This window comes from Dermochelys coriacea, chromosome 1 (assembly GCF_009764565.3).
Source record: "Dermochelys coriacea isolate rDerCor1 chromosome 1, rDerCor1.pri.v4, whole genome shotgun sequence".
In the NCBI taxonomy this organism is placed as follows: Eukaryota; Metazoa; Chordata; order Testudines; family Dermochelyidae; genus Dermochelys; species Dermochelys coriacea.
Window position 1 is genome coordinate 246,898,049 of NC_050068.2, and position 20,037 is coordinate 246,918,085.

At 44.3% G+C, this 20,037-nt stretch overlaps 1 protein-coding gene across 1 annotated transcript in view; it reads right to left on the reverse strand.

Moving 5' to 3' along the window:
- Positions 1 to 4,277: 4,277 nt before the first annotated feature.
- FAM180A (family with sequence similarity 180 member A) overlaps positions 4,278 to 20,037 on the reverse strand; it is a 30,042-nt gene continuing 14,282 nt past the window's right edge. The window contains exons 2-3 of the mRNA XM_043518514.1: positions 7,160 to 7,263; positions 4,278 to 6,111 (exon numbers count right to left, since the gene is read on the reverse strand). Of these exons, the coding sequence (XP_043374449.1) occupies positions 5,767 to 6,111; positions 7,160 to 7,263 (449 nt within the window). The 3' untranslated portion in view covers positions 4,278 to 5,766. The remainder of the gene's footprint in view (positions 6,112 to 7,159; positions 7,264 to 20,037) is intronic.

Sequence of the window (20,037 nt, forward strand, 5' to 3'; positions counted from 1 at the left end):
TGAAGAGGCTAGTGAATAAGGGAATTGGAGCTGAAGGACAGAGATGAGGAAAGTGGCAGCAATGAAGAGAGACGGACTCATGAAGGGAGACGGGAGACAAAGAAAGGGTATTTGGGTGTAAGAGGAAAAAAATGAAGTCTGCCCCTTTGCCCCTCTTTGAGGTCATTGTTATCCCTTATTGCCCCCACACTGTAGAACGGGGAATCTGAGAGCCATGCACAGTCTGGTCAAGAATTAAAAACACAGGGCCATGTTCTGCATTGCCTTGCACCTTGTCAACCATACCTATGCAAAGTGGATGTAAAAAAGCCACCATTCTGACATGGCAGAAGGTAAGCGACTGCACAAAATGCAGGGCAGTGGAGAATATGGCCTACAGAAGCAGCCTTCTGGGGGGTAAGTCCAGAATTATAAGTGATACTGCAGTGAAATATTCACTTCTTGCTGCTGTGGCCCATGTGCTAAGGAGGAGACATCTGAAGTTGCCATAAGTGTTTTTAACTCCACTGGACCATGAAGCTAGCACAAAGAAGCAGTGTTGCAATCCATGACAGTTTGTTTTTGTATGACTGAGGGTATGGCATAGAACTCTCCTAAGGACAATGGGTCTTGGTTGCACTACAGAAGTGATGAGTTTGTGTGAAAGTCACAGTCAGTGGGTATGAAACCGAGGTAGGGAGAGCCAAAAAATTCCAGGCTTTAACCAAGTTATGCTAGAAAGAGCTCAGGAATAAAGATGACAATAGTGCTTACTTCTCTCTTCGGAAGATCAGACAATCTGTGCATGTGTCTGAGCGAATCTAGGAGAGATATTGTGCTGGGAGGATTCTCCTGAGTCAGTGCTCCAGGGCACAGTGCTCCATGCCCTGCCCTCTCTCCTAGCTGAAGGAAACTCTTCTTATCTCTTACCTCCCTCCTTCCAAAACGAGGGACCATGTCCCCTTCTCTGTTCCAGCCTGGCTCCTATGCATAGCTCTGTGTCCTCTGCCTGGGGGAAGGAGAGAGACCCCATGGGGCTATTGATCCATTTGCTCAGTGCTTTCCACTTTGCCAGAGTGGGGAGTGCCTCTGAACAGCCAGAGAACAGGGTCGGTCCTGGGGCCCGTTTTGTTCAATATCTTAATAAATGATCTGGAGGATGGTGTGGATTGCACTCTCAGCAAATTTGCGGATGATACTAAACTGGGAGGAGTGGTAGATACGCTGGAGGGGAGGGATAGGATACAGAAGGACCTAGACAAATTGGAGGATTGGGCCAAAAGAAATCTAATGAGGTTCAATAAGGATAAGTGCAGGGTCCTGCACTTAGGATGGAAGAATCCAATGCACCGCTACAGACTAGGGACCGAATGGCTCGGCAGCAGTTCTGCGGAAAAGGACCTAGGGGTGACAGTGGACGAGAAGCTGGATATGAGTCAGCAGTGTGCCCTTGTTGCCAAGAAGGCCAATGGCATTTTGGGATGTATAAGTAGGGGCATAGCGAGCAGATCGAGGGACGTGATCGTTCCCCTCTATTCGACACTGGTGAGGCCTCATCTGGAGTACTGTGTCCAGTTTTGGGCCCCACACTACAAGAAGGATGTGGATAAATTGGAAAGAGTACAGCGAAGGGCAACAAAAATGATTAGGGGTCTAGAGCACATGACTTATGAGGAGAGGCTGAGGGAGCTGGGATTGTTTAGTCTGCAGAAGAGAAGAATGAGGGGGGATTTGATAGCTGCTTTCAACTACCTGAAAGGGGGTTTCAAAGAGGATGGCTCTAGACTGTTCTCAATGGTAGCAGATGACAGAACGAGGAGTAATGGTCTCAAGTTGCAATGGGGGAGGTTTAGATTGGATATTAGGAAAAACTTTTTCACTAAGAGGGTGGTGAAACACTGGAATGCGTTACCTAGGGAGGTGGTAGAATCTCCTTCCTTAGAGGTTTTTAAGGTCAGGCTTGACAAAGCCCTGGCTAGGATGATTTAACTGGGACTTGGTCCTGCTTTGAGCAGGGGGTTGGACTAGATGACCTTCTGGGGTCCCTTCCAACCCTGATATTCTATGATTCTATGATTCTATGAACTGTGAGTGCCAAATTTCTTGCACTGAACAATAGGGTCTTTAATGCCAACAGGCCACAAACATCCATTTTTGGTGAAACATTGTGGGCTGTGAAAACTTGTGTGGCCAATCACTTGATTATTCTTAATGTAAGGGGAAAGAGATCCAGCCATCAGAATTATCCTGATGTCCTGGCAGTGTGGTTATCAAAGCTGGTTGAAACATTTCCCACAGAGTAATTTTCTATCAGAAAATGAAGTTTGATTGAAATCAAAACATTTGGTCGAAAGTGTTGATTTCAACAACATTTTTTGATGGAAGAACATTGAGATGATTCATTTCATTTTGGTAATATTGAAATGTTTAGTTTCAATAAGGCAAAAACAGTTTTGTTTCATTTTTTGCTATTATGTTAATTTTAATATTTTATATCTATATATTATATTTAATATTTTATAATACAATGATGCAACATGGAAATGAAATATTGTTTACCTTTTTGAAACAATTAAAAATGAAAATGAGTTTCAAAGTGTTGAAATTTCCTGTTGAACAGAAATCCCGTTTCCTGCCCATCTCTAATATTTATGCTTTGCAGGGATGGAGCTCCACAGATTGAAAGATATCCAGGGACTGAGAGCATGTTGCAGGGTAGTTAAATAGCAAATCAGCTCCTGAAATAAAGGCATGTTACATCTGCATGTTGCCACATATCCACAGAGTTACTTCCTTTAACAAATACACCAAACAGTCAAATAGTTCTCTGTTATAGTTTTATTATTTCATTAATGATTCTGTATTAAATAAACTTGGGCAATCTGACTGACACAATAGTATTTCTCTTTTGTTACATTATGCACATAAATTGGGCCAGAAGGGAGGGGAGAACAAACTTGAGAAGACTTAATTTAACAGTGAAGAAATAAAGATAATTTGTAAGGTACAGTAATCCATGGGGAATGGTAGGATGTTCTGAGCAATGTTTGTACAGATAATTTTCTGAGAGGCTTATGATGCTCACTGGCAGATGAACCTTGTATGCATTATAATACCATCTGGTGTGAGGGAGACCTCTCTGTGTAGTCAATTCTACTTAAAACTTACTGCCTCAGTCCTGGTTGTTGTCACAGTAGGGAAGAACCACTGGATTGTGGAGGAAGCTCCTGAATGCTCTCCGTGAGCAAATTAATTATACAACAGGGTAATTTTAAAAAGGAAAAAAACAATAGTTTGTGTTTGCTTTTAAGAAATAAGGCTCCCCTCTACTCCTGTTCCATGCCGCTCTGGAAAAAAAAAGAGTAATCCGCAAGATTGTGAAACATGTGAGGGTGGTTTCCCAGAACGGTGCAGAAGAGACGTTACAAGTGGAACATCTGCTGGCCTACTTGTGGTGGTGGGAGTTTGGGAAAGGGCATTGTGGAAGACTGATGTCCTTTTGGGGAAGTGTTTGTAGCATATGGCAGTTTGGCTAGCAATGAGTTGCATTGCTCCGGGCACAGGAGTGGAAGATATGTATTGCTTTTCATTTGGAAAGTTTCTGTTAGATGTGTTAAGTGTAGGCCAGCTGTGGTGTTTTTGTGTATAAATACTCTTTCACACACAAAAACAATTAGCTACACCTCTTGTTAAATATGCCTCACACTTTCCATTATAAAACCCTATTTTCAGTTGTTTATAACTTTGCAAAACTCTAAAGAGCACCAGCTACTCTAAACAGCACCAGCAGGCGATGGTCCCGCAGTGGCCATATACCAGTTGAGGACTGCCAGAGCACATTGTCCTCTGATAACTCCCCCTGCTTGCCCTTGACTGTCCCCAACACCCTGTCTGCAGTGGAAGCTGCAGAGAGGGAAGTATAGGAGGTGGCTCTGCTGGCGCCACATTTACTGGGAAGTTTCAGAGTAGCAGCCGTGTTAGTCAGTATTCGCAAAAAGAAAAGGAGTACTTGTGGCACCTTAGAGACTAACACATTTATTTGAGCATAAGCTTTCGTGAGCTACAGTGAGCTGTAGCTCATGTAAGCTTATGCTCAAATAAATGTGTTAGTCTCTAAAGTGCCATAAGTACTCCTTTTCTATTTACTGGGAAGTCACCCACCTAGAGGAATATCCCCACAATAAGGGATTTGCAGGAGTTTTCTGCTCTTTTTGTATGGCCTGAGTGATATAAAAGGAGCAGCGTGGGGCTCAGAGTCTGGCCCTTAAAATCCAAACTATTTCCCTTGCCGGTTTTAGTTTGGGCCTGTCTCTATTTATAAAGTTTAGAAAATTAAGTAAAGTGGATGATTAAAGAGATAAAGACTGAGTGTAGTGTGTGAGAGTCAGTGAGAGAGGGCACAGGTACAAATATTAAGGGGGTAACAGCTATTTAGAAGTGCTCAGAAACTATAGTGAGACATGCTAGAAATACCTAACATAGGTAGATAAACAGCTTTAGTATAACCTGTTTTAAACCTTAGGACATTGTCACTAGAACAGGTTGAACTGTTCATTGCAAATAATTTATCTGATGAATACTTTTCCTGTGTCCATGAATTATCCATAAAAGTCTTGATTTTTTACACCCTTCACAAAGTTCAGGGATGTTCTAAACCAGGAGATTGGTTCAGCAACTTTGAGTTATAGAGACAAGCTGAAAAATGTGTAATTGTTAAATTAATCTAGGCTCTGATCCTGCTGTTGACTCCACATGGACAGATAGTTGCAGGCTCAGAGCCATGTGCAAATAATGGAAGGACCCTTATAGACTGGCTGTGAGAGCTCTTCTGGGGAGAATGCACACACAAATAACTGTGTGTCCTTTCACAAACAAATATTCTTGTGAATAAAAACTGGCTCAACCCAAGGTATGAGAACAAGAGATTAAAATAGGTTGCCAATACCTGGGAAGCGAGTCAGCTAGTCTGAGTTACAAGAATATTGCTGATTTTACTCTTGCCATAGTCTCCAAGCTCTAATTGCCATGACGTGTTTTCATTTTATAGTGGCCTGTATCTCACTCTCGCTCTCTTTTTACACCCCATTAGGTGGCAGCAAAATTACTATCTTTTTTCTAGCCAGGAAGGTAGCATTCCTCAGCACACTTTCCTTCTGAGCTTGTTTTGCAAACTAGTTAGCAGAGCAAACTCCCCTTCACCCCCAAATTATCCCAGACATAAAGCCATTAACTTTGTTGATATTACACCAGGGATGGACTTGTTTAATGTGACTTCAAAATATCTACTACTTTCCAAAAGAGGAAATGGGTTTCTAAACCTTCACCCAAAACTTGCCAGATGAGCGTGCCCTTCCTTCATCCTTTGGGAATAACTTTTATATATATATACACACATATGCATATACATAGACAGACACACACACACACACCCTTCACCCTCAGTAACAGAACATTCTTCTTTGCCCACATGAGAATGGATGCCAGGGACTGAAGCAGACAAGATCTTTTTCCAGTTTAACATGTTTCTATAACAATATCCCACTAGGGGGAGCTAGAGAATAAAGAATCCTTAACTTAAATCCTTAAATTTGTTAGTTGCTAAGGTGCCACAAGTACTCCTTTCTTTTTATGGATACAGACTAACATGGCTCCTACTCTGAAACCTTAACTATGCGTAGACTTAAATTGTTTACTTTGCTTTATTGTATACTTTACAGAATAAAGTGGTGGACGTGATATCCCCTTATCAGCAGAACTTGTTGCATTCTTGGTGTATAAACTCCTCCTTCAGTGCAATGGCTTTTTGCTGTATGAGAACATCAAGTCATGCTTCAGGGCCTTGTAGAGACTGATGAAGGATTCGGCCCAAGAGTTCTTCTGGTGCTTCCGAGATCGAGCTGCCCTGTAGGCTGTGTAGACCATGGTCAAGACTGTCCTTTCAAAATCTTCTTTCTTTAGTTCCCTCGGGTAGTCAGACAGCCTGGCACTCAGCCGACGAATCTCTGTGATGCTCTTGGGGATAATGTCATTGCAGACAGTGTCAAATTCTTTGGCCTTCCTCAACGAAGCCAGCTCCTCATCTTTAATGGAGATCCTCAGACCTTTGTCAATTTCAATCTCAGCTAAAAGAAACTGGTACAAAATCAGAACACAGAAAGCTCTTTATCCTCTGAGAGTCTATATATAGAGAAAACATTAATTTAGAGCTTGTTCTTATTTCTTTTCTTTGGTAAAATATAAGCAAAGAGCTAAGCCAGGGTTGAGTAAAAAGACACTGTTCAAGTTGCCTCTAAAATTCCACCACTGCACCTTAATTCCTGCCCTTCCAGTTCTGGGCCCACTACACTGCCTTACCAACACATATTAATACTGGCCTACGATATCCTGAACTATCAAAGGAAGGGTCTTATCTAGTCAGGCTGAACTGTGGCAGATCATGCAGTGGCTTTGTAATCTATACTAGAGTCAAAGCACCAGAATCAATTTCAAATGTGACCCGAACAGAGGATTTGAGCCTGCTCCGTACAGGTGAAATAGTCATGCTGTCCCGGGAGATTTGTTTTTCATTTTGATTCCTTGACACTGCCAGGCATGGTGCTGTGCTAGTAAGCATTGATTCATTTGGCACTGATGCTTTGGCTCAAGGAATCAAAATGACACTACATGGTTACCAGTTAGGGGGCAGAGAATGGGGTATGTTCAGTGGGGGCATTGGCTCTGGATCTTGCCTTCCCTGTTGGTCCAACAGAAGTCACATCTATTGAACTCTAGGTGCCAATGTCAGGCTTAGCTATGGGCTGAGGTGACTTAATTTCTTGGGAAGTTTTGTTTGTTTGTTTGAAATCAGGAGTTCACTTTGAATTGAGAGCTTCTCAAATTTAGGTATATTTTAATTTGTTGAATGTACATGTACCTAGAATCTGAAAGAGAGATATTTTATACTTTTACTTTTATACTATTTTATACTTTTTTACTTTTATATACGTCTTTAATCCTTCTCTGTTTGGTACCAACAGTGGGCTACTAACCATAAGAGACTGCACATGGTCAGTAATTCAGGTTTGAGGCTGGGGCAGAGCTCAGAGATAGGGTGAAATGGGGAGGCTGTGATGAATGGGAAACAATGACACTATTCCAATATAGAGACCCGAAGGGTGCCCATTGCCCCCATATACTGAACCTCAAAAAGCATGTTCACATCATCCAGCGAGTTCTGCAGCACCGGGTTCACGAGGGCTGATGATGACCATCTCTTAAACCGCTGAGCAGATGGGAAAAGCATGGCTGGAAAAAAAAATCAACGGGAAGAGAGATTTAAGCAAGTAGCACACACTAAGGGGGCCAAGGACATTTCAGTATCAGCTTTAACCAAAGTACAGTCTGTTGCAGAAAATATATTGTAGGGAACAATCTTGTACTGGGCAAAGAAATTGACTACTTGGGTTGTAAGCTTTTATTTAGAGTATAAGCTCTTTGGGGTAGGGGCCATCTTGTTGTTCTGTGTCTGTACAGTGCAACCACAATGGCATCCTGAGTCCAAGTCTGGGGCTCCTAAGCACTGCCACAATACAAGTACAAATAATATGACCTAGACGTTTACTCTCTGATTGAGGATCAGAAAGGAGCCTCAGTTTGGGAATCTAATACTGTCGCAGGGAAACGACACGTCACCAGTGGTGAGCTGGAGACGGTTCGTGCGAACCGGTTGTTAAATTTTGAAGCAGTTTTAGATTTGATTGTTAACCCACTTCCCTGCAGGGGGCGCTAAGGCTTTAATGGGCTCCGGCTGGGAAGTGATGTAATTCCCCCTCCGGCCACGGGGGCTCTGCGCTGCGGGAGCCATGTGGGCTCCCGCCTGGCCCTGGGCACGAGCCCTGCTGCTGCTGCTGCTGCTGCTCCCCTGGCCCTAGGGCTCCAGATGCTGCCTGGTGGGTCCCCAGCTGCTCTGCTGGGCCTGGGCTGCATCCTGCTGCTCTCCCCGTGAGCACCCACCACCCTGCCCGCAGCCAGCCCCCGTCTCCAGCCACCTCCGCACCCCCTGCTTGCAGCCAGCCCCACCTCACCCCCTGCCCTGTCTTCAGCCAGCCCCGCAACCCCTGCCCGCAGCCAGCCCCTGCTGCACGCACCCCCTGCCCTGCCCGCAGCCAGTCCCTGCCGCAGCCTCTGCCCTGCCTGCACCAGCCTCTGTCTCCAGCCACCCCTGCACCCCCTGCCCGCAGCCAGCCCCACCGCACCCCCTGCCCTGTCTTCAGCCAGCCCCGCAACCCCTGCCTGCAGCCAGCCCCTGCTGCACGCACCCCCTGCCCTGCCCACAGCCAGCCCCTGCCGCACCCTCTGCCCTGCCCGCAGCCAGCCCCTGCCGCACCCTCTGCCCTGCCCGTACCAGCCTCTGTCTCCAGCCACCTCCGCACCCCCTGCCTGCAGCCAGCCCCCGCCGCACACACCCCCTGCCCTGCCCGCAACCAGCCCCTACCTGTGGCCAGCCCCTGGCGCATCCCCTGCCCTGCCCGCACGAGCCCCTGCCTCAGCCCCTGCTTGCAGCCAGTCCCTGTCTCTAGCCACCCCCGCACCCCATCTGCACCCAGCCCCTGACCGCAGCCAGCCCCTGCTGCACACACACCCTGCCCTGCCCGCAGCCAGCCCCTGCCGCTTGCACCCCCTGTCCTGTCTCCAGCCAGCCCTGCACCCCCTGCCTGCAGCCAGCCCCTGCCGCACCCCCTGCCCTGTATGCAGCCAACCCTTGCTGCATGCACCCCCTGCCCTGTCCACAGCCAGCCCGTCTCCAGCCACCCCCGCACCCTCTGCCCTGCCCGCACCAGCCCCTGCCACACCCCCTGCCCTGCCTGCAGCCAGCCCTGCAACCCCGTCTTGCCTGCAGCCAGCCCCTACCTCCAGTCAGCCCCTGTCCTGTCTCCAGCCAACCTCACACCCTCCTGTCTTCAGCCAGCTCCGCAGCCCCTGCCCTGCCCGCAGCCAGCCCCGCACCGTCTTGCCTCCAGCCAACCCTGCACCCTCCTGTCTCCAGCCAGCTCTGCACCCCCTACCTCCAGCTAGCCCTGCCCCATGCCCCTGTCTGCAACTGGCCCCATGTCCACTGGTGCCCTGCAGTTCCCAGGGCAGAACCCTGCATACCTGCTTCAATGAGGGGAGCAGGGAGCAGCTGGGACCCACACATGTGCACACCCTAGGGTGACCAGACAGCAAGTATGAAAAATCAGGACGGGGTGGGGGATAATAGGAGCCTATATAAGAAAAAGACCGTATAAAATCGGGACATCTGGTCACCCTAGCATACCTCCAGGGCATGGTGGGGACCCACACGTGAAATGGAGCTCATCTCTAATTCAGGCCCATCTTTTTAAAAAAGAACTTTAGGCAGGGTTAACATACATCCGTATTTTCCCAGATAGGTCAGGTTTTTTGGTTCTTAAATCGCTGTCCGGGAGGAATTTTTAAATTTTAAATTGGACGTATGGTAACCCTGTTAGTACAAAAAATACATACTGGGGCACATCCCTTAAATCAGAACTTTTTATAGGGAACTGGTTGTTAAGATTTTGGCAGCTCATCACTGCACGTCACCCTGTTCGGAGCCTCCACATATAGTCAGGAAGTCACTCAACCCTTTTTGTATTGCTCAGACTACACCTAGGATAACTGTAAGGGTAGGTCACATAGTTTCCTTGCAGGCTACCACTGAGTCTATTGGGGTGCTGACAAACAGTGTGGTCAGCACTCACTCCTCTGCAGACCAGAGAGCCACGTCTATGATATATCCAGGCTTGGAAGGTTTGGATTGCTATTGATAAGTGTTGATTTCACCGTACACATACCACTGACAAAAAATATTTCCATCAACAGCAATCAAAACGTACAGACAGATGAAGTTAGAAAAATGCTGCTTTGAGAACTTATTCCAGTTTGATTTCAGGATATTTACATTGTATATTTTGACATACGATTTTAACAATTTGTGTTTTAACAGTTACAAAACTTTAACTTTTTGAATCTCCATTTCTGTCATGTATTATTTTCTGATTCCCCCCGTTGTCTGACCCCCACACCCCAGTGGTAAAGTCCTGCAAATGTAAAAAATTAAAAATCAAGAAAAAAAAATAAAATCTATAATTTCCCACAATTGTGAACATTTAAATCAATATATTATTTTATTAAATGTTTAAATGTAAACATTGATATTTTCTCTCAACGCTATAAAAAAATAAAAATTGAATACTGTCAAGCCTACATATATCTAATATGGACTTATCCATGGATATGTCTACTTAGTAATTAAAACTTTAATCACTGGGCAATTAAAATGTTAATGGCCAAGCAGCTAGCAGAGATCCAGTCAAAATAATGAAGATTCATTTATAACTTTTTAGGCATCCTTTCCATGGAAGCTGTCCCATGCATAGAAACATCTATACAGGTGTGAAATTTTGTATTCGTGAGTTTTCCCTATGTTGTGGAACAGGTGACCGAAGTATCTTAAGACATTTCTATAATACTTAAAAACACAGCTGGATGGATGTTTTATCTTTTAGTTTTCAAGTTTCCAGGGGAAACCAAAATCTTCTCCTATTCTATTATCACCATATATATTTTTCAGACTAATCACTACTTGCAATTCAAAGTTAGAGGGGGATAGAAAATAGATTGGAATTCTGGACAGATCGATAACTATCGAATCACTTCCATGTCTCTGTAATAGTGCCTTACATCTATAACTATCTCCCAGGCACTATACAAATTATGTATATATAGACCTCACTTATCCCACACAGAAATGCAACAGCTATTTAACAGGAACACTGTACAACAGCTTTTGATAAAGGAAGTGAAGGATGATATTGCCAGCTGAAAGTGCACAGGGAGAATTTAGGTGGGTTGATTATTACATTGGAATCTAGCTAAGAATGATCAATACCTTTATTTTACAACTCATCCAGAAGACATCATTTCCACGAGCAAGGCTCTCAATGTTAGGAAATTGGCACAGTGCTGACCTAAGGTATGTCGACACTTTGAACTAGGGGGTGTAAATTCACAGCTTGGGGAGACATACCCATGCTAGCTCTGATCCAGCAAGCACACTAAAAATAGAGTAGCTGCAGGGGTGGGGACAGCAGCTGCCGTGAAGGTGTGTATGTACGTAGGGTGGCCAACCCCTCCCACCTCTTGTGTCACGGTGGCTACATTCTATCTTTAAGCATGCTAGCTTGATCAGAGCAAGCATGGGTACATCTCGTCAAGATGGAATTTTCACCCCCAGTTTGAAATGTAGACACGCCCTTAGAAAAGTGCCTCTTACTGAATCACTCACTGCACTTCCTGATGTTTTCCTATCCAACAACTGACCAGGATGACATTGCTTAGTAGGCTGTGAGATTTGACTGGGCCAAGGCCTAAACATGATACATTTGCAAACAAGAGGCTTGTATATATTTAGAGACTACAAACCCCTCTATATGAGCCAGGTTTGCATTAACTCTCTGAACTGTTCACCTGGCCCCAAATACAGATATTAAACCTTTGCTACAGTTCTTAGAAATGTTTTTCTATCTTCATAAACTTTGTGTTCCTTTTTAATATTTTTATTTTTTCTTGCTCAGCATTTTAATTCAATCCCTAACCATCCTCATCTTCCAACACACACACACACACACACACACACACTCTTCAAATTCTCCTAACCCCAGTGATTTACATTTCCTTCAGGGTTTGTGTATGCATTTACAGAACGGGATTTCTGGTTTTATTTACTCAGTGTTTATGAGCTTGTAAATTTAGCACAAAAATCAAGATGGAGAAAGATTTGCAGCCAGCCAGTCACAAGGAAGTCTGAATTTAATTATAAACTCATCTAGAAACTTTTCTGCTGACTTGACTTCCTCCTACACTAACAGCTTTGACATGAGTTACCTGTGCAGAATCAAAGAATAGCACAGGACCATTTGTGACCATCTCTTTTCCAGTTTTTGCCCCAAAGGAGTTTCCTGTAGCATTACTAGGTATTATATCATAGCAATATGTATCATTTTATTATGATGATGCAGCTGATTCACATCATCCACAAAAATTGTGACTGTCTGAAGGAAGGGGATTTCTGATCAATGCAGTCATATAATGCCTGATCCAACAATCATTTAAGTCATTGGAGACATTCTTATGGACTCCCCCCCACACTATATTATAGTGCCTAGAGACTACAGCCAAGATCTGGGCCCCATTGTTCTAGGCCCTATGCAAAACATAATAAGAGATAGTCCCTATCCTGAAAAACCTACAATTTAAATAGACAAGACAGACAAAGTGGCAGGGGATATGACAGACCAACATAAGAGATTCCCAGATCACTTTTCAACAGTGTGTCTTGGACAACATTCCCCTTCTCACCAAATGCAGGATCTCATGTCCTAGGGTATCGGTGTGGGTGTGCATGGTCTTAGAAATTAGAGATGGAGGTGCCTTATTTGGTCACCCAGTCCTTCCTGCACAAGACTGTTTCATACAGAACATTTCCTAGTACTTTATCTCATCTACTTCTAAAAAGACACAAGAGATGGAATTGCCACAGCTTCCCTCTAAGAACTATTCCACAAACTTTGATGAAGGCTGCTTCTGCATTAGCCTATTTGGTAACTGCACTGCCAACTTGTAACTCATGGTGGGTCACCGTTGCTTAGTTATTTAAATATACTGTACCTCCAAGAGTTAAGCTTGCAATAGATTCTCTTTTAGTCATAGACTTTTATATTCAAAAAGTTCTCTTAAAGACTGTTTTCTTATTTCTAAAGTAGCTGTGCTGGAGTTTCCTGGATTTCATTAGTATTGTGATAAATATTTTTCTCCCTTTTCCAAAATTCCATTTAGGTTCACTTAGGAACTGGCCAGAACCGTCAGATACTTTGTTTTTCTTTTAAGTCCAGACTGCTGCTCGCCCTGTTTGCATCCCGGTAGTGATTTGAACACAAAATAAGTATTGAGCAAAAAAATCACACAAATACAAAAATCATTCTCTTACTACCATCGTGAATCTTATCCATTTATTTCCCCTTTTTTTCAGACAAGAAATCATACAAAACCCCAGGACTGACACTGGTGAGCACTGTGCCAACGTATATTTATTGCAGGGAGAACATAATACTGTTTCCAGTCTTCAAGGCTGCAAAATAAGAATCTAATCCAAATGAGATCATGACTCAGTGGTAGTTTTTCCCCATTCAATTCAATAGGCTTTGGATTATAAGACCCATGGACATTGACCCAATGGGAGTTATTCTTTTGAACCTGAGTGGGTTCTGGATCAGACCCCATCTCTCTGATATGGTGAAACAAGAAGGAAATATTTTATAGATAACTGTAATAGAGAGCCACTATTCAAGAGCAGACTGGTTTCTGAAGTTTCCTCTTGTACCAACTAATACAGAGAAATGTTATCTTATTTTTAATCTCATATTGATAATATGCTTGAAACCAATGCATGTTATAAAGTCTCTTTGGGTAGTGCTGTTGTGTCCTTCCCCAAGACACACACTGAAAAGCACACTATCAGAGGCTTGTTCACCTGCACATCTACCAATGTGATATATGCCATCATGTGTCAGCAATGCCCCTCTGCCATGTACATTGTCCAAATTGGACAGTCTCTACGTAAAAAAATAAATAGACACAAATCAGATATCAAGAATTATAACATTCAAAAACCAATCGGAGAACACTTCAATCTCTTTGGTCACTCGATTATAGACCTAAGAGTGGCTATCCTTCAACAAAAAAGCTTCAAAAACAGACTCCAATGAGAGACTGCTGAATTGGAATTAATTTGCAAACTGGATGCAATTAATTTAGGCTTGAATAAAGACTGGGAGTGGATGGGTCATTACACAAAGTAAAACTATTTCCCCATGTTTATTCCCCCCCCCCCCACACACACACACTGTTCCTCAGATGTTCTTGTCAACTGCTGGAAATGGCCCACCTTGATTATCACTACAAAAGATTTTCCCCCCGCTCTCCTGCTGATAATAGCTCACCTTACCTGATCACTCTAGTTACAGTGTGTATGGTAACACCCATTTTTTCATGTTCTCTGTGTATATAAATCTCCCCACTGTATTTTCCACTGAATGCATCTGCTGAAGTGAGCTGTAGCTCATGAAAGCTTATGCTCAAATAAATTTGTTAGTCTCTAAGGTGCCACAAGTACTCCTTTTCTTTTTACTGAAAAGCAGGAAGATCTTTTAGACTCTGAATAGTCTCATTTATTCACTTTACAAAAAAATAAATTATAAGAAAAAAACATGAAGTGCCCATATCAGGTCTAATTTATGATACCCTCTGCTGGAGTAGAAAAGTCTTTAGGGTGGAAATTTATGGCCATGGGAGGTTATCACGAGCTCACTCTCTCAGAGGGGCTATAGTGAGCCAGTGAACACCTTGGCAACTGCCACAGTAGGGAGTACCCAACAGAAACAGAACTGCTTTCCCAGTCATAAACCCAAAGGAGGCCAGAAGGAGAAACACCACATGCTCTCCTTGGAGGTGATTCTCCAGTAGAGCACTGTTTTTTTGCTGTTACAGGGAGAGGATGTCTGCAACATCATTCACCAACTTGAATAGAACTGGCCCAAAGTTAGGGCAGCCTTCCATGCCTCCCTGTTCTCCCCCTCTAACTCAGAGGAGTGGTAACAGTTCTGCCTAAATCCTGTTGGAATGCTCCAAGGAGATAAAATTCCAGGCAGCACTTTAGCATTCAAGTTTGGTTAGATAAAGCAGCTTTCCTACTGCCATTGTCCTAAAGCTGTAACTCTCTATACGTTTCTTAAGGAAGTTTCCTTAGTGCTAACAGCTGAAGATAAATCAGGACTACTTCTAAAGTCACTCCAGACTCCTGGTGATGAACAGGAGTGGCTCATGCAAAATATACATTTGCTTACCTTACAACACTCCACATTCCATGCACACACCTGAGCTAGAGTATTATCTCTGACTGTCCATCCATGTCCCCATGTGATCCCAATGATAACAACTGACTACCCTAGTTTCCCCCCTCTAGTCCCCACTAGGAAAGTTGTACTTTGGCTCTACCTCTGGGCCTCCTTGTACCTATAGCATGGATTGCCAGAGCCTCACAAACAGATGTGGCCAGCAGCGGCCAAGAGTACACAGAGTTGGGCTGAGCTGGTCAGGGTTTGGGTGGAAGCTGGATGGAGTCCCCCAGGAGTTAATCTGTAGTCCTTCAAAACCTAGGGCCAGCACTGGTAGTGGGAAAGGGCATGCCTGGTCACTAGTGCCTGATGAACTCTTCCATGTTTTATTGTTTGCTTGAAGTTGTGGCTTTTTGCTGTTTCTGGCTGTCACTGTGTACAGGGCCATAAATAGAGGGCCAGATCCTGGGCCTTGTTCTGTCTGCTTACTGCTCTGGTAGTACAAGATCTGTGGAAAGTCAACTTAACTGCGTATTTGGAAATTTTGCTGGGGTCATGGAATCTCCAGGTGGCACAGAATGTAGCTGCCTCTACACCAATGCTCTACCGACCCCAGTGCAGGGGGATGCCAGGGCATAGCCTTAACACTGCTGCTGCAGCTCTGGGTCACCAACAGCTAGAATGGCTCCTTGGGAGCTGTTGCTTCTGGGTACATATTCTGGCAGCCCTGAGGGCTGTTGTAACTTGTAATGAGGACTGTCAATCCTAGGATCTGGGGAAAAGGGGCACAAAGGTAACTTAAAGCCACCATTGCCTCCTACCCTTGAGTTCTGTGCTGACTACAGCTCAGCCAATCCTGAGTTCTGAGCTGAGAGAGGTTATTTTATTTCCTGGAACAGAGTTACATTGTAAATCAGCATTTTTTTAATTTCAGGTAATCCCAAGCACTTGACAAAGCAAACGCATTGGATACTGGCAGTGCAGTGACTATGCAGACAAATGCAGTAGCCATCATGAACCCAGTAAGAGCTCACAAAGAGCCTGGGAGAGTAGAACCTATTTGCTTGAGATGATTGCAGGGAAGTTCACTGAGATATTCTCTAGCTTCTTCAGAAGGACCATTGGGAAGTCACTGGAAAAGTTCACAAGAGAATTTGCTTTAGTAGCTCCTCTAAGGTATCTCTAGTAGTTCATCTCACAATTCCCACCCCACTAGTACACTATAGTATTGACATTAGAGATGAGCAGAAATTTTGCTGTGAGACTCAAATCCAGGACATGCTGCTTAAAGTTTGTATCTCACTGTCACCTTTGAATATGCCTGCCTTTGGGGATTTTGACTCAGACCCATAATAGTTGATGTTTGAAAGTATTTTTGTTGTTGTTAGAGGAATAGTCATTGTAGTCCTTTTGTTGAATTACTCCATTAATAGAATAACACCTGATCAGTCAGAGCTGGATCCAGAGTTATTGCCACTTCAGCTTAACTGTGAAATATCTGCACCTCACAGCCCTGCAATTGCTCAATCAAGAGTCACTAGATGTTTTGCATCCCTGGGCAACTACCTAGTGTACGTCTGTGGCTGAGCTTGCCCTGCACCTGGTCGCAGAAGGGCTGCCTCTTGCTGAGTAGACTGGTGTTGGCCCATGAGGGATGTTCAGCGGGCAGTGAAGGAAGTAATGAAATCCACCAAGCTCATGATGACTGGATCTGTATTAATAAGAGATGAGCAGACTTGTTTGCAATATTCCCATCCTTCCTGACTTCTTGACCAGCACTTCCATTGACCCCAGAAGGATGCATGTTCTACAGTTCCACAGGGTGTTTGGAAAGTGAATGCAGAACACATGCAATTGGCTGTCAGGCCAGGACCTGAACTTTGCCTGACGAGCATTGCAATGGAGTGTGTTCAGGCATAGCTTCTTTTTAGTTCTTGCCATTTTGCCTTCTCAATCCAAAATCCCAAATTAAAAAATATTTAATACTAACCCATCATGAAGAGAAATGGGGAGAGAAACTGCTGGAAGAGGGATAGAAATAAGGGAAAGAAAGAAAAGATCATTTGGATTGAACCAGAAAGACAAGAAAATGCAGCATATTATTAAAGACCAGTTTCTGTAGCCCTTACATGGAATTGCACTAACCCACACAAGTAACTCCATTAATGACAAGTGCTACACAAAGACCTGTAGAAACTGGCCTTCATGCAGTAAAGCCCCCATTTTGGGGGTATGAAGTCTCCATCCCCTATGAAGGAAAACAATAACTGCAAAAACAAAAACAGAAAAACCTAAATCAGTAATTAAAGAAACCAGAAGCAAATAGAATCTGTTGATCTAGCTTTTTATACAATGCCCACCATCTTAGACTCAGCTCCCAAGAGTTAAAAACACAATTATCTTTTATTCTGTTCTGTTGGCTAGAGGCAGGCCTAGAAGTTTGTTATTCTTTTTATTAATTAATATTATTTTCAATAAGGTCCAAAAATGAAGCTGCCATTTTGCAAGTCTGATTTTGTAGGTTAGGACATAGGAAATGCAACCGCCATGGGAATGCATGAGAAAAGTAGGCAACTTTCTATGCTGTTTTAAGAGAAATTCTATTTTAAAAGTTGTTTAAAATGAACTATATAATCCTTTAGTTATCTAAGTAATTATTATTGTTTCAGGTTTCAGAGTAGCAGCCGTGTTAGTCTGTATCCGCAAAAAGAAAAGGAGTACTTGTGGCATCTTAGAGACTAACAAATTTATTCGAGCATAAGCTTTCATGAGCTACAGCTCACCTCATCGCATGCATACAGTGGAAAATACAGTGGGGAGATTTTTATATACACTGAGACATGAAACAATGGGTGTTACCATTGTGACAGGGTCGGGCTAGATGGCTATAGGAGAGTAATAGAAGGCAGATATATTAGCCCCAGGCTAAGTAGGTCCCTTTTCCCTGGGTAAGGAAACAGGGAAGGTTCCAGAACAATCAGGAACCTTCTGGAGACAATTAAGACAGGCTGCTTAGAACACCTGCAGCCAATCAAGAAGCTGCTAGAATCAATTAAGGCAGGCTAATCAGGGCACCTGGGTTTTAAAAAGGAGCTCATTTCAGTTTGTGGTGTGCATGTGAGGAGCTGAGAGCAAGAGGCACTAGGAGCTGAGAGTGAGAATGCGGCCGAGGTTTACAAGCATTATCAGACACCAGGAGGAAGGTCCTATGGTGAGGATAAAGAAGGTGTTGGGAGGAGGCCATGGGGAAGTAGCCCAGGGAGTTGTAGCTGTTGCACAGCTGTTCCCTGAGGCACTCTAGACAGCTGCATTCCACAGGGCCCTGGGCTGGAACCCAGAGTAGAGGGCAGGCCCGGGTTCCCCCCAAATCCTCCCAACTCCTGGTCAGACACAGGAGGAGTTAACCTGGACTGTGGGTTCAGAAAACGGCCAAGCTGAGGGGTGCTGTGACGCTCCAAGGCAAGCAAATCCGCCAATAAGTGCAAGACCCACCAAGGTAGAGCAGGAACTTTGTCACACCATACATACTGTAACGAGAGTGATCAGGTAAAGTGAGCCATTACCAGCAGGAGAGCAGGGATTGGGGGGGGGGACCTTTTGTAGTGCCCCCTACTGTTCCTCACACATTCTTGTCAACTGCTGGAAATGGTCCACCTTGATTATCACTACAAAAGGTTCTTCCCCTCCCCCGGTGATGGTTCATCTTAAGTGATCACTCTCCTTACAATGTGTATGATAAAACCCATTGTTTCATGTTCTCTGTGTGTGTATATAAATCTCCCCACTGTATTTTCCACCGAATGCATCCGATGAAGTGAGCTGTAGCTCACGAAAGCTTATGCTCAAATAAATTTGTTAGTCTCTAAGGTGCCACAAGTACTCTTTCTTTTTACTATTGTTTCAAATTACCTTTAATTTGTGTACCATGCATCAAAGAAGAGCCCATTTGCTAAAAGCTGTCTCCTAGCCCAGGTGTTCCTTCCCATTCTATCATCTCAGGCCTCATAGGTCACTAAGCATGTTCTGCAATGGAACCCCGAGATGAGTTATTGTCTGCAAAGAAAATGATCAGAAGGTGTGCAGTGTAGAGCAACTTCAGCGTAGAACTGGTTGGAGAGGCAAATCCCTTCCTGAGTGCTAGTGATAACATGGTAGGGTCTATCACTTGGGGAGGTTTAAAGGCCTTTCCCATCTGTAGTTTAAATAGGTATTTCTTTAGATTTTGTGAGGGTGTATATCTATATCTATATAGATATAGATATAGTGATGGGGCAAGGCCAGATGGCTATGAAAGAGTAGTGGGAGCTAGATGTATTAGCTCCAGGCTAAACAAATCCCTGGTACCAGGATAAGTGAAATGGCAGCTGCTCCAGGTCAATTAAGACACCTGGGGCCAATTAAGAACTTTTCAGAAGGCAGGGAGAAGGCTAGGTTGATTGGGACACCTGAAGCCAATCAGGGGCTGCCTGAAACTAGTTAAAAGCCTCCCAGTCAGTCAGGAGCTGGAGGAGGAAGTTGTGCTGTTGGAGAGGCTGAGTAGTACACACCATATCAGGCACAAGGAAGGAGGACCTGAGGTAAGGGTGAAGTGGAGCTTGAGGAAGTGAGGGCTGCTGTGGGGGAAGTAGCCCAGGGAATTGTACATGTCATGTTTCTAAAAGGTCAGCTACCATAGCTGACACTATTAGGGTCCCTTGGCTGGAGCCCAGAGTAGAGCGTGGGCCCAGGCTCCCCCCCACCACCACCACCTTTGCCCCCTGATTAATCACTGAGACTGGGAGACAACAGAGACTGTGCAAGGAAGGATAACTTCTCCTCACCTCCCTCGCTGGCTTATGATGAAAATGGCTCAGTAGATTGTGACCCTTGTCTCTAGAGAAAGAAGGGTTACGTGGGGGGTCATAGTGAGCCTTTAAAGCTAGCGAAATCCGCCAGGAAATGTGGGAGCCACGGAAGCAAGGACAGAGCTTTGTCACAATATATGCATGCACACATACACACACAGTATTCACCTGTATCTGTTCGAGGTGAAATGTTTTGAGCAGGAAAGAGCACACTGTTCTGAGGCAGCTAGAATGCACCTGGAGAAATGTTCACTCAACTGGAAACTATATCAGTCACTCCT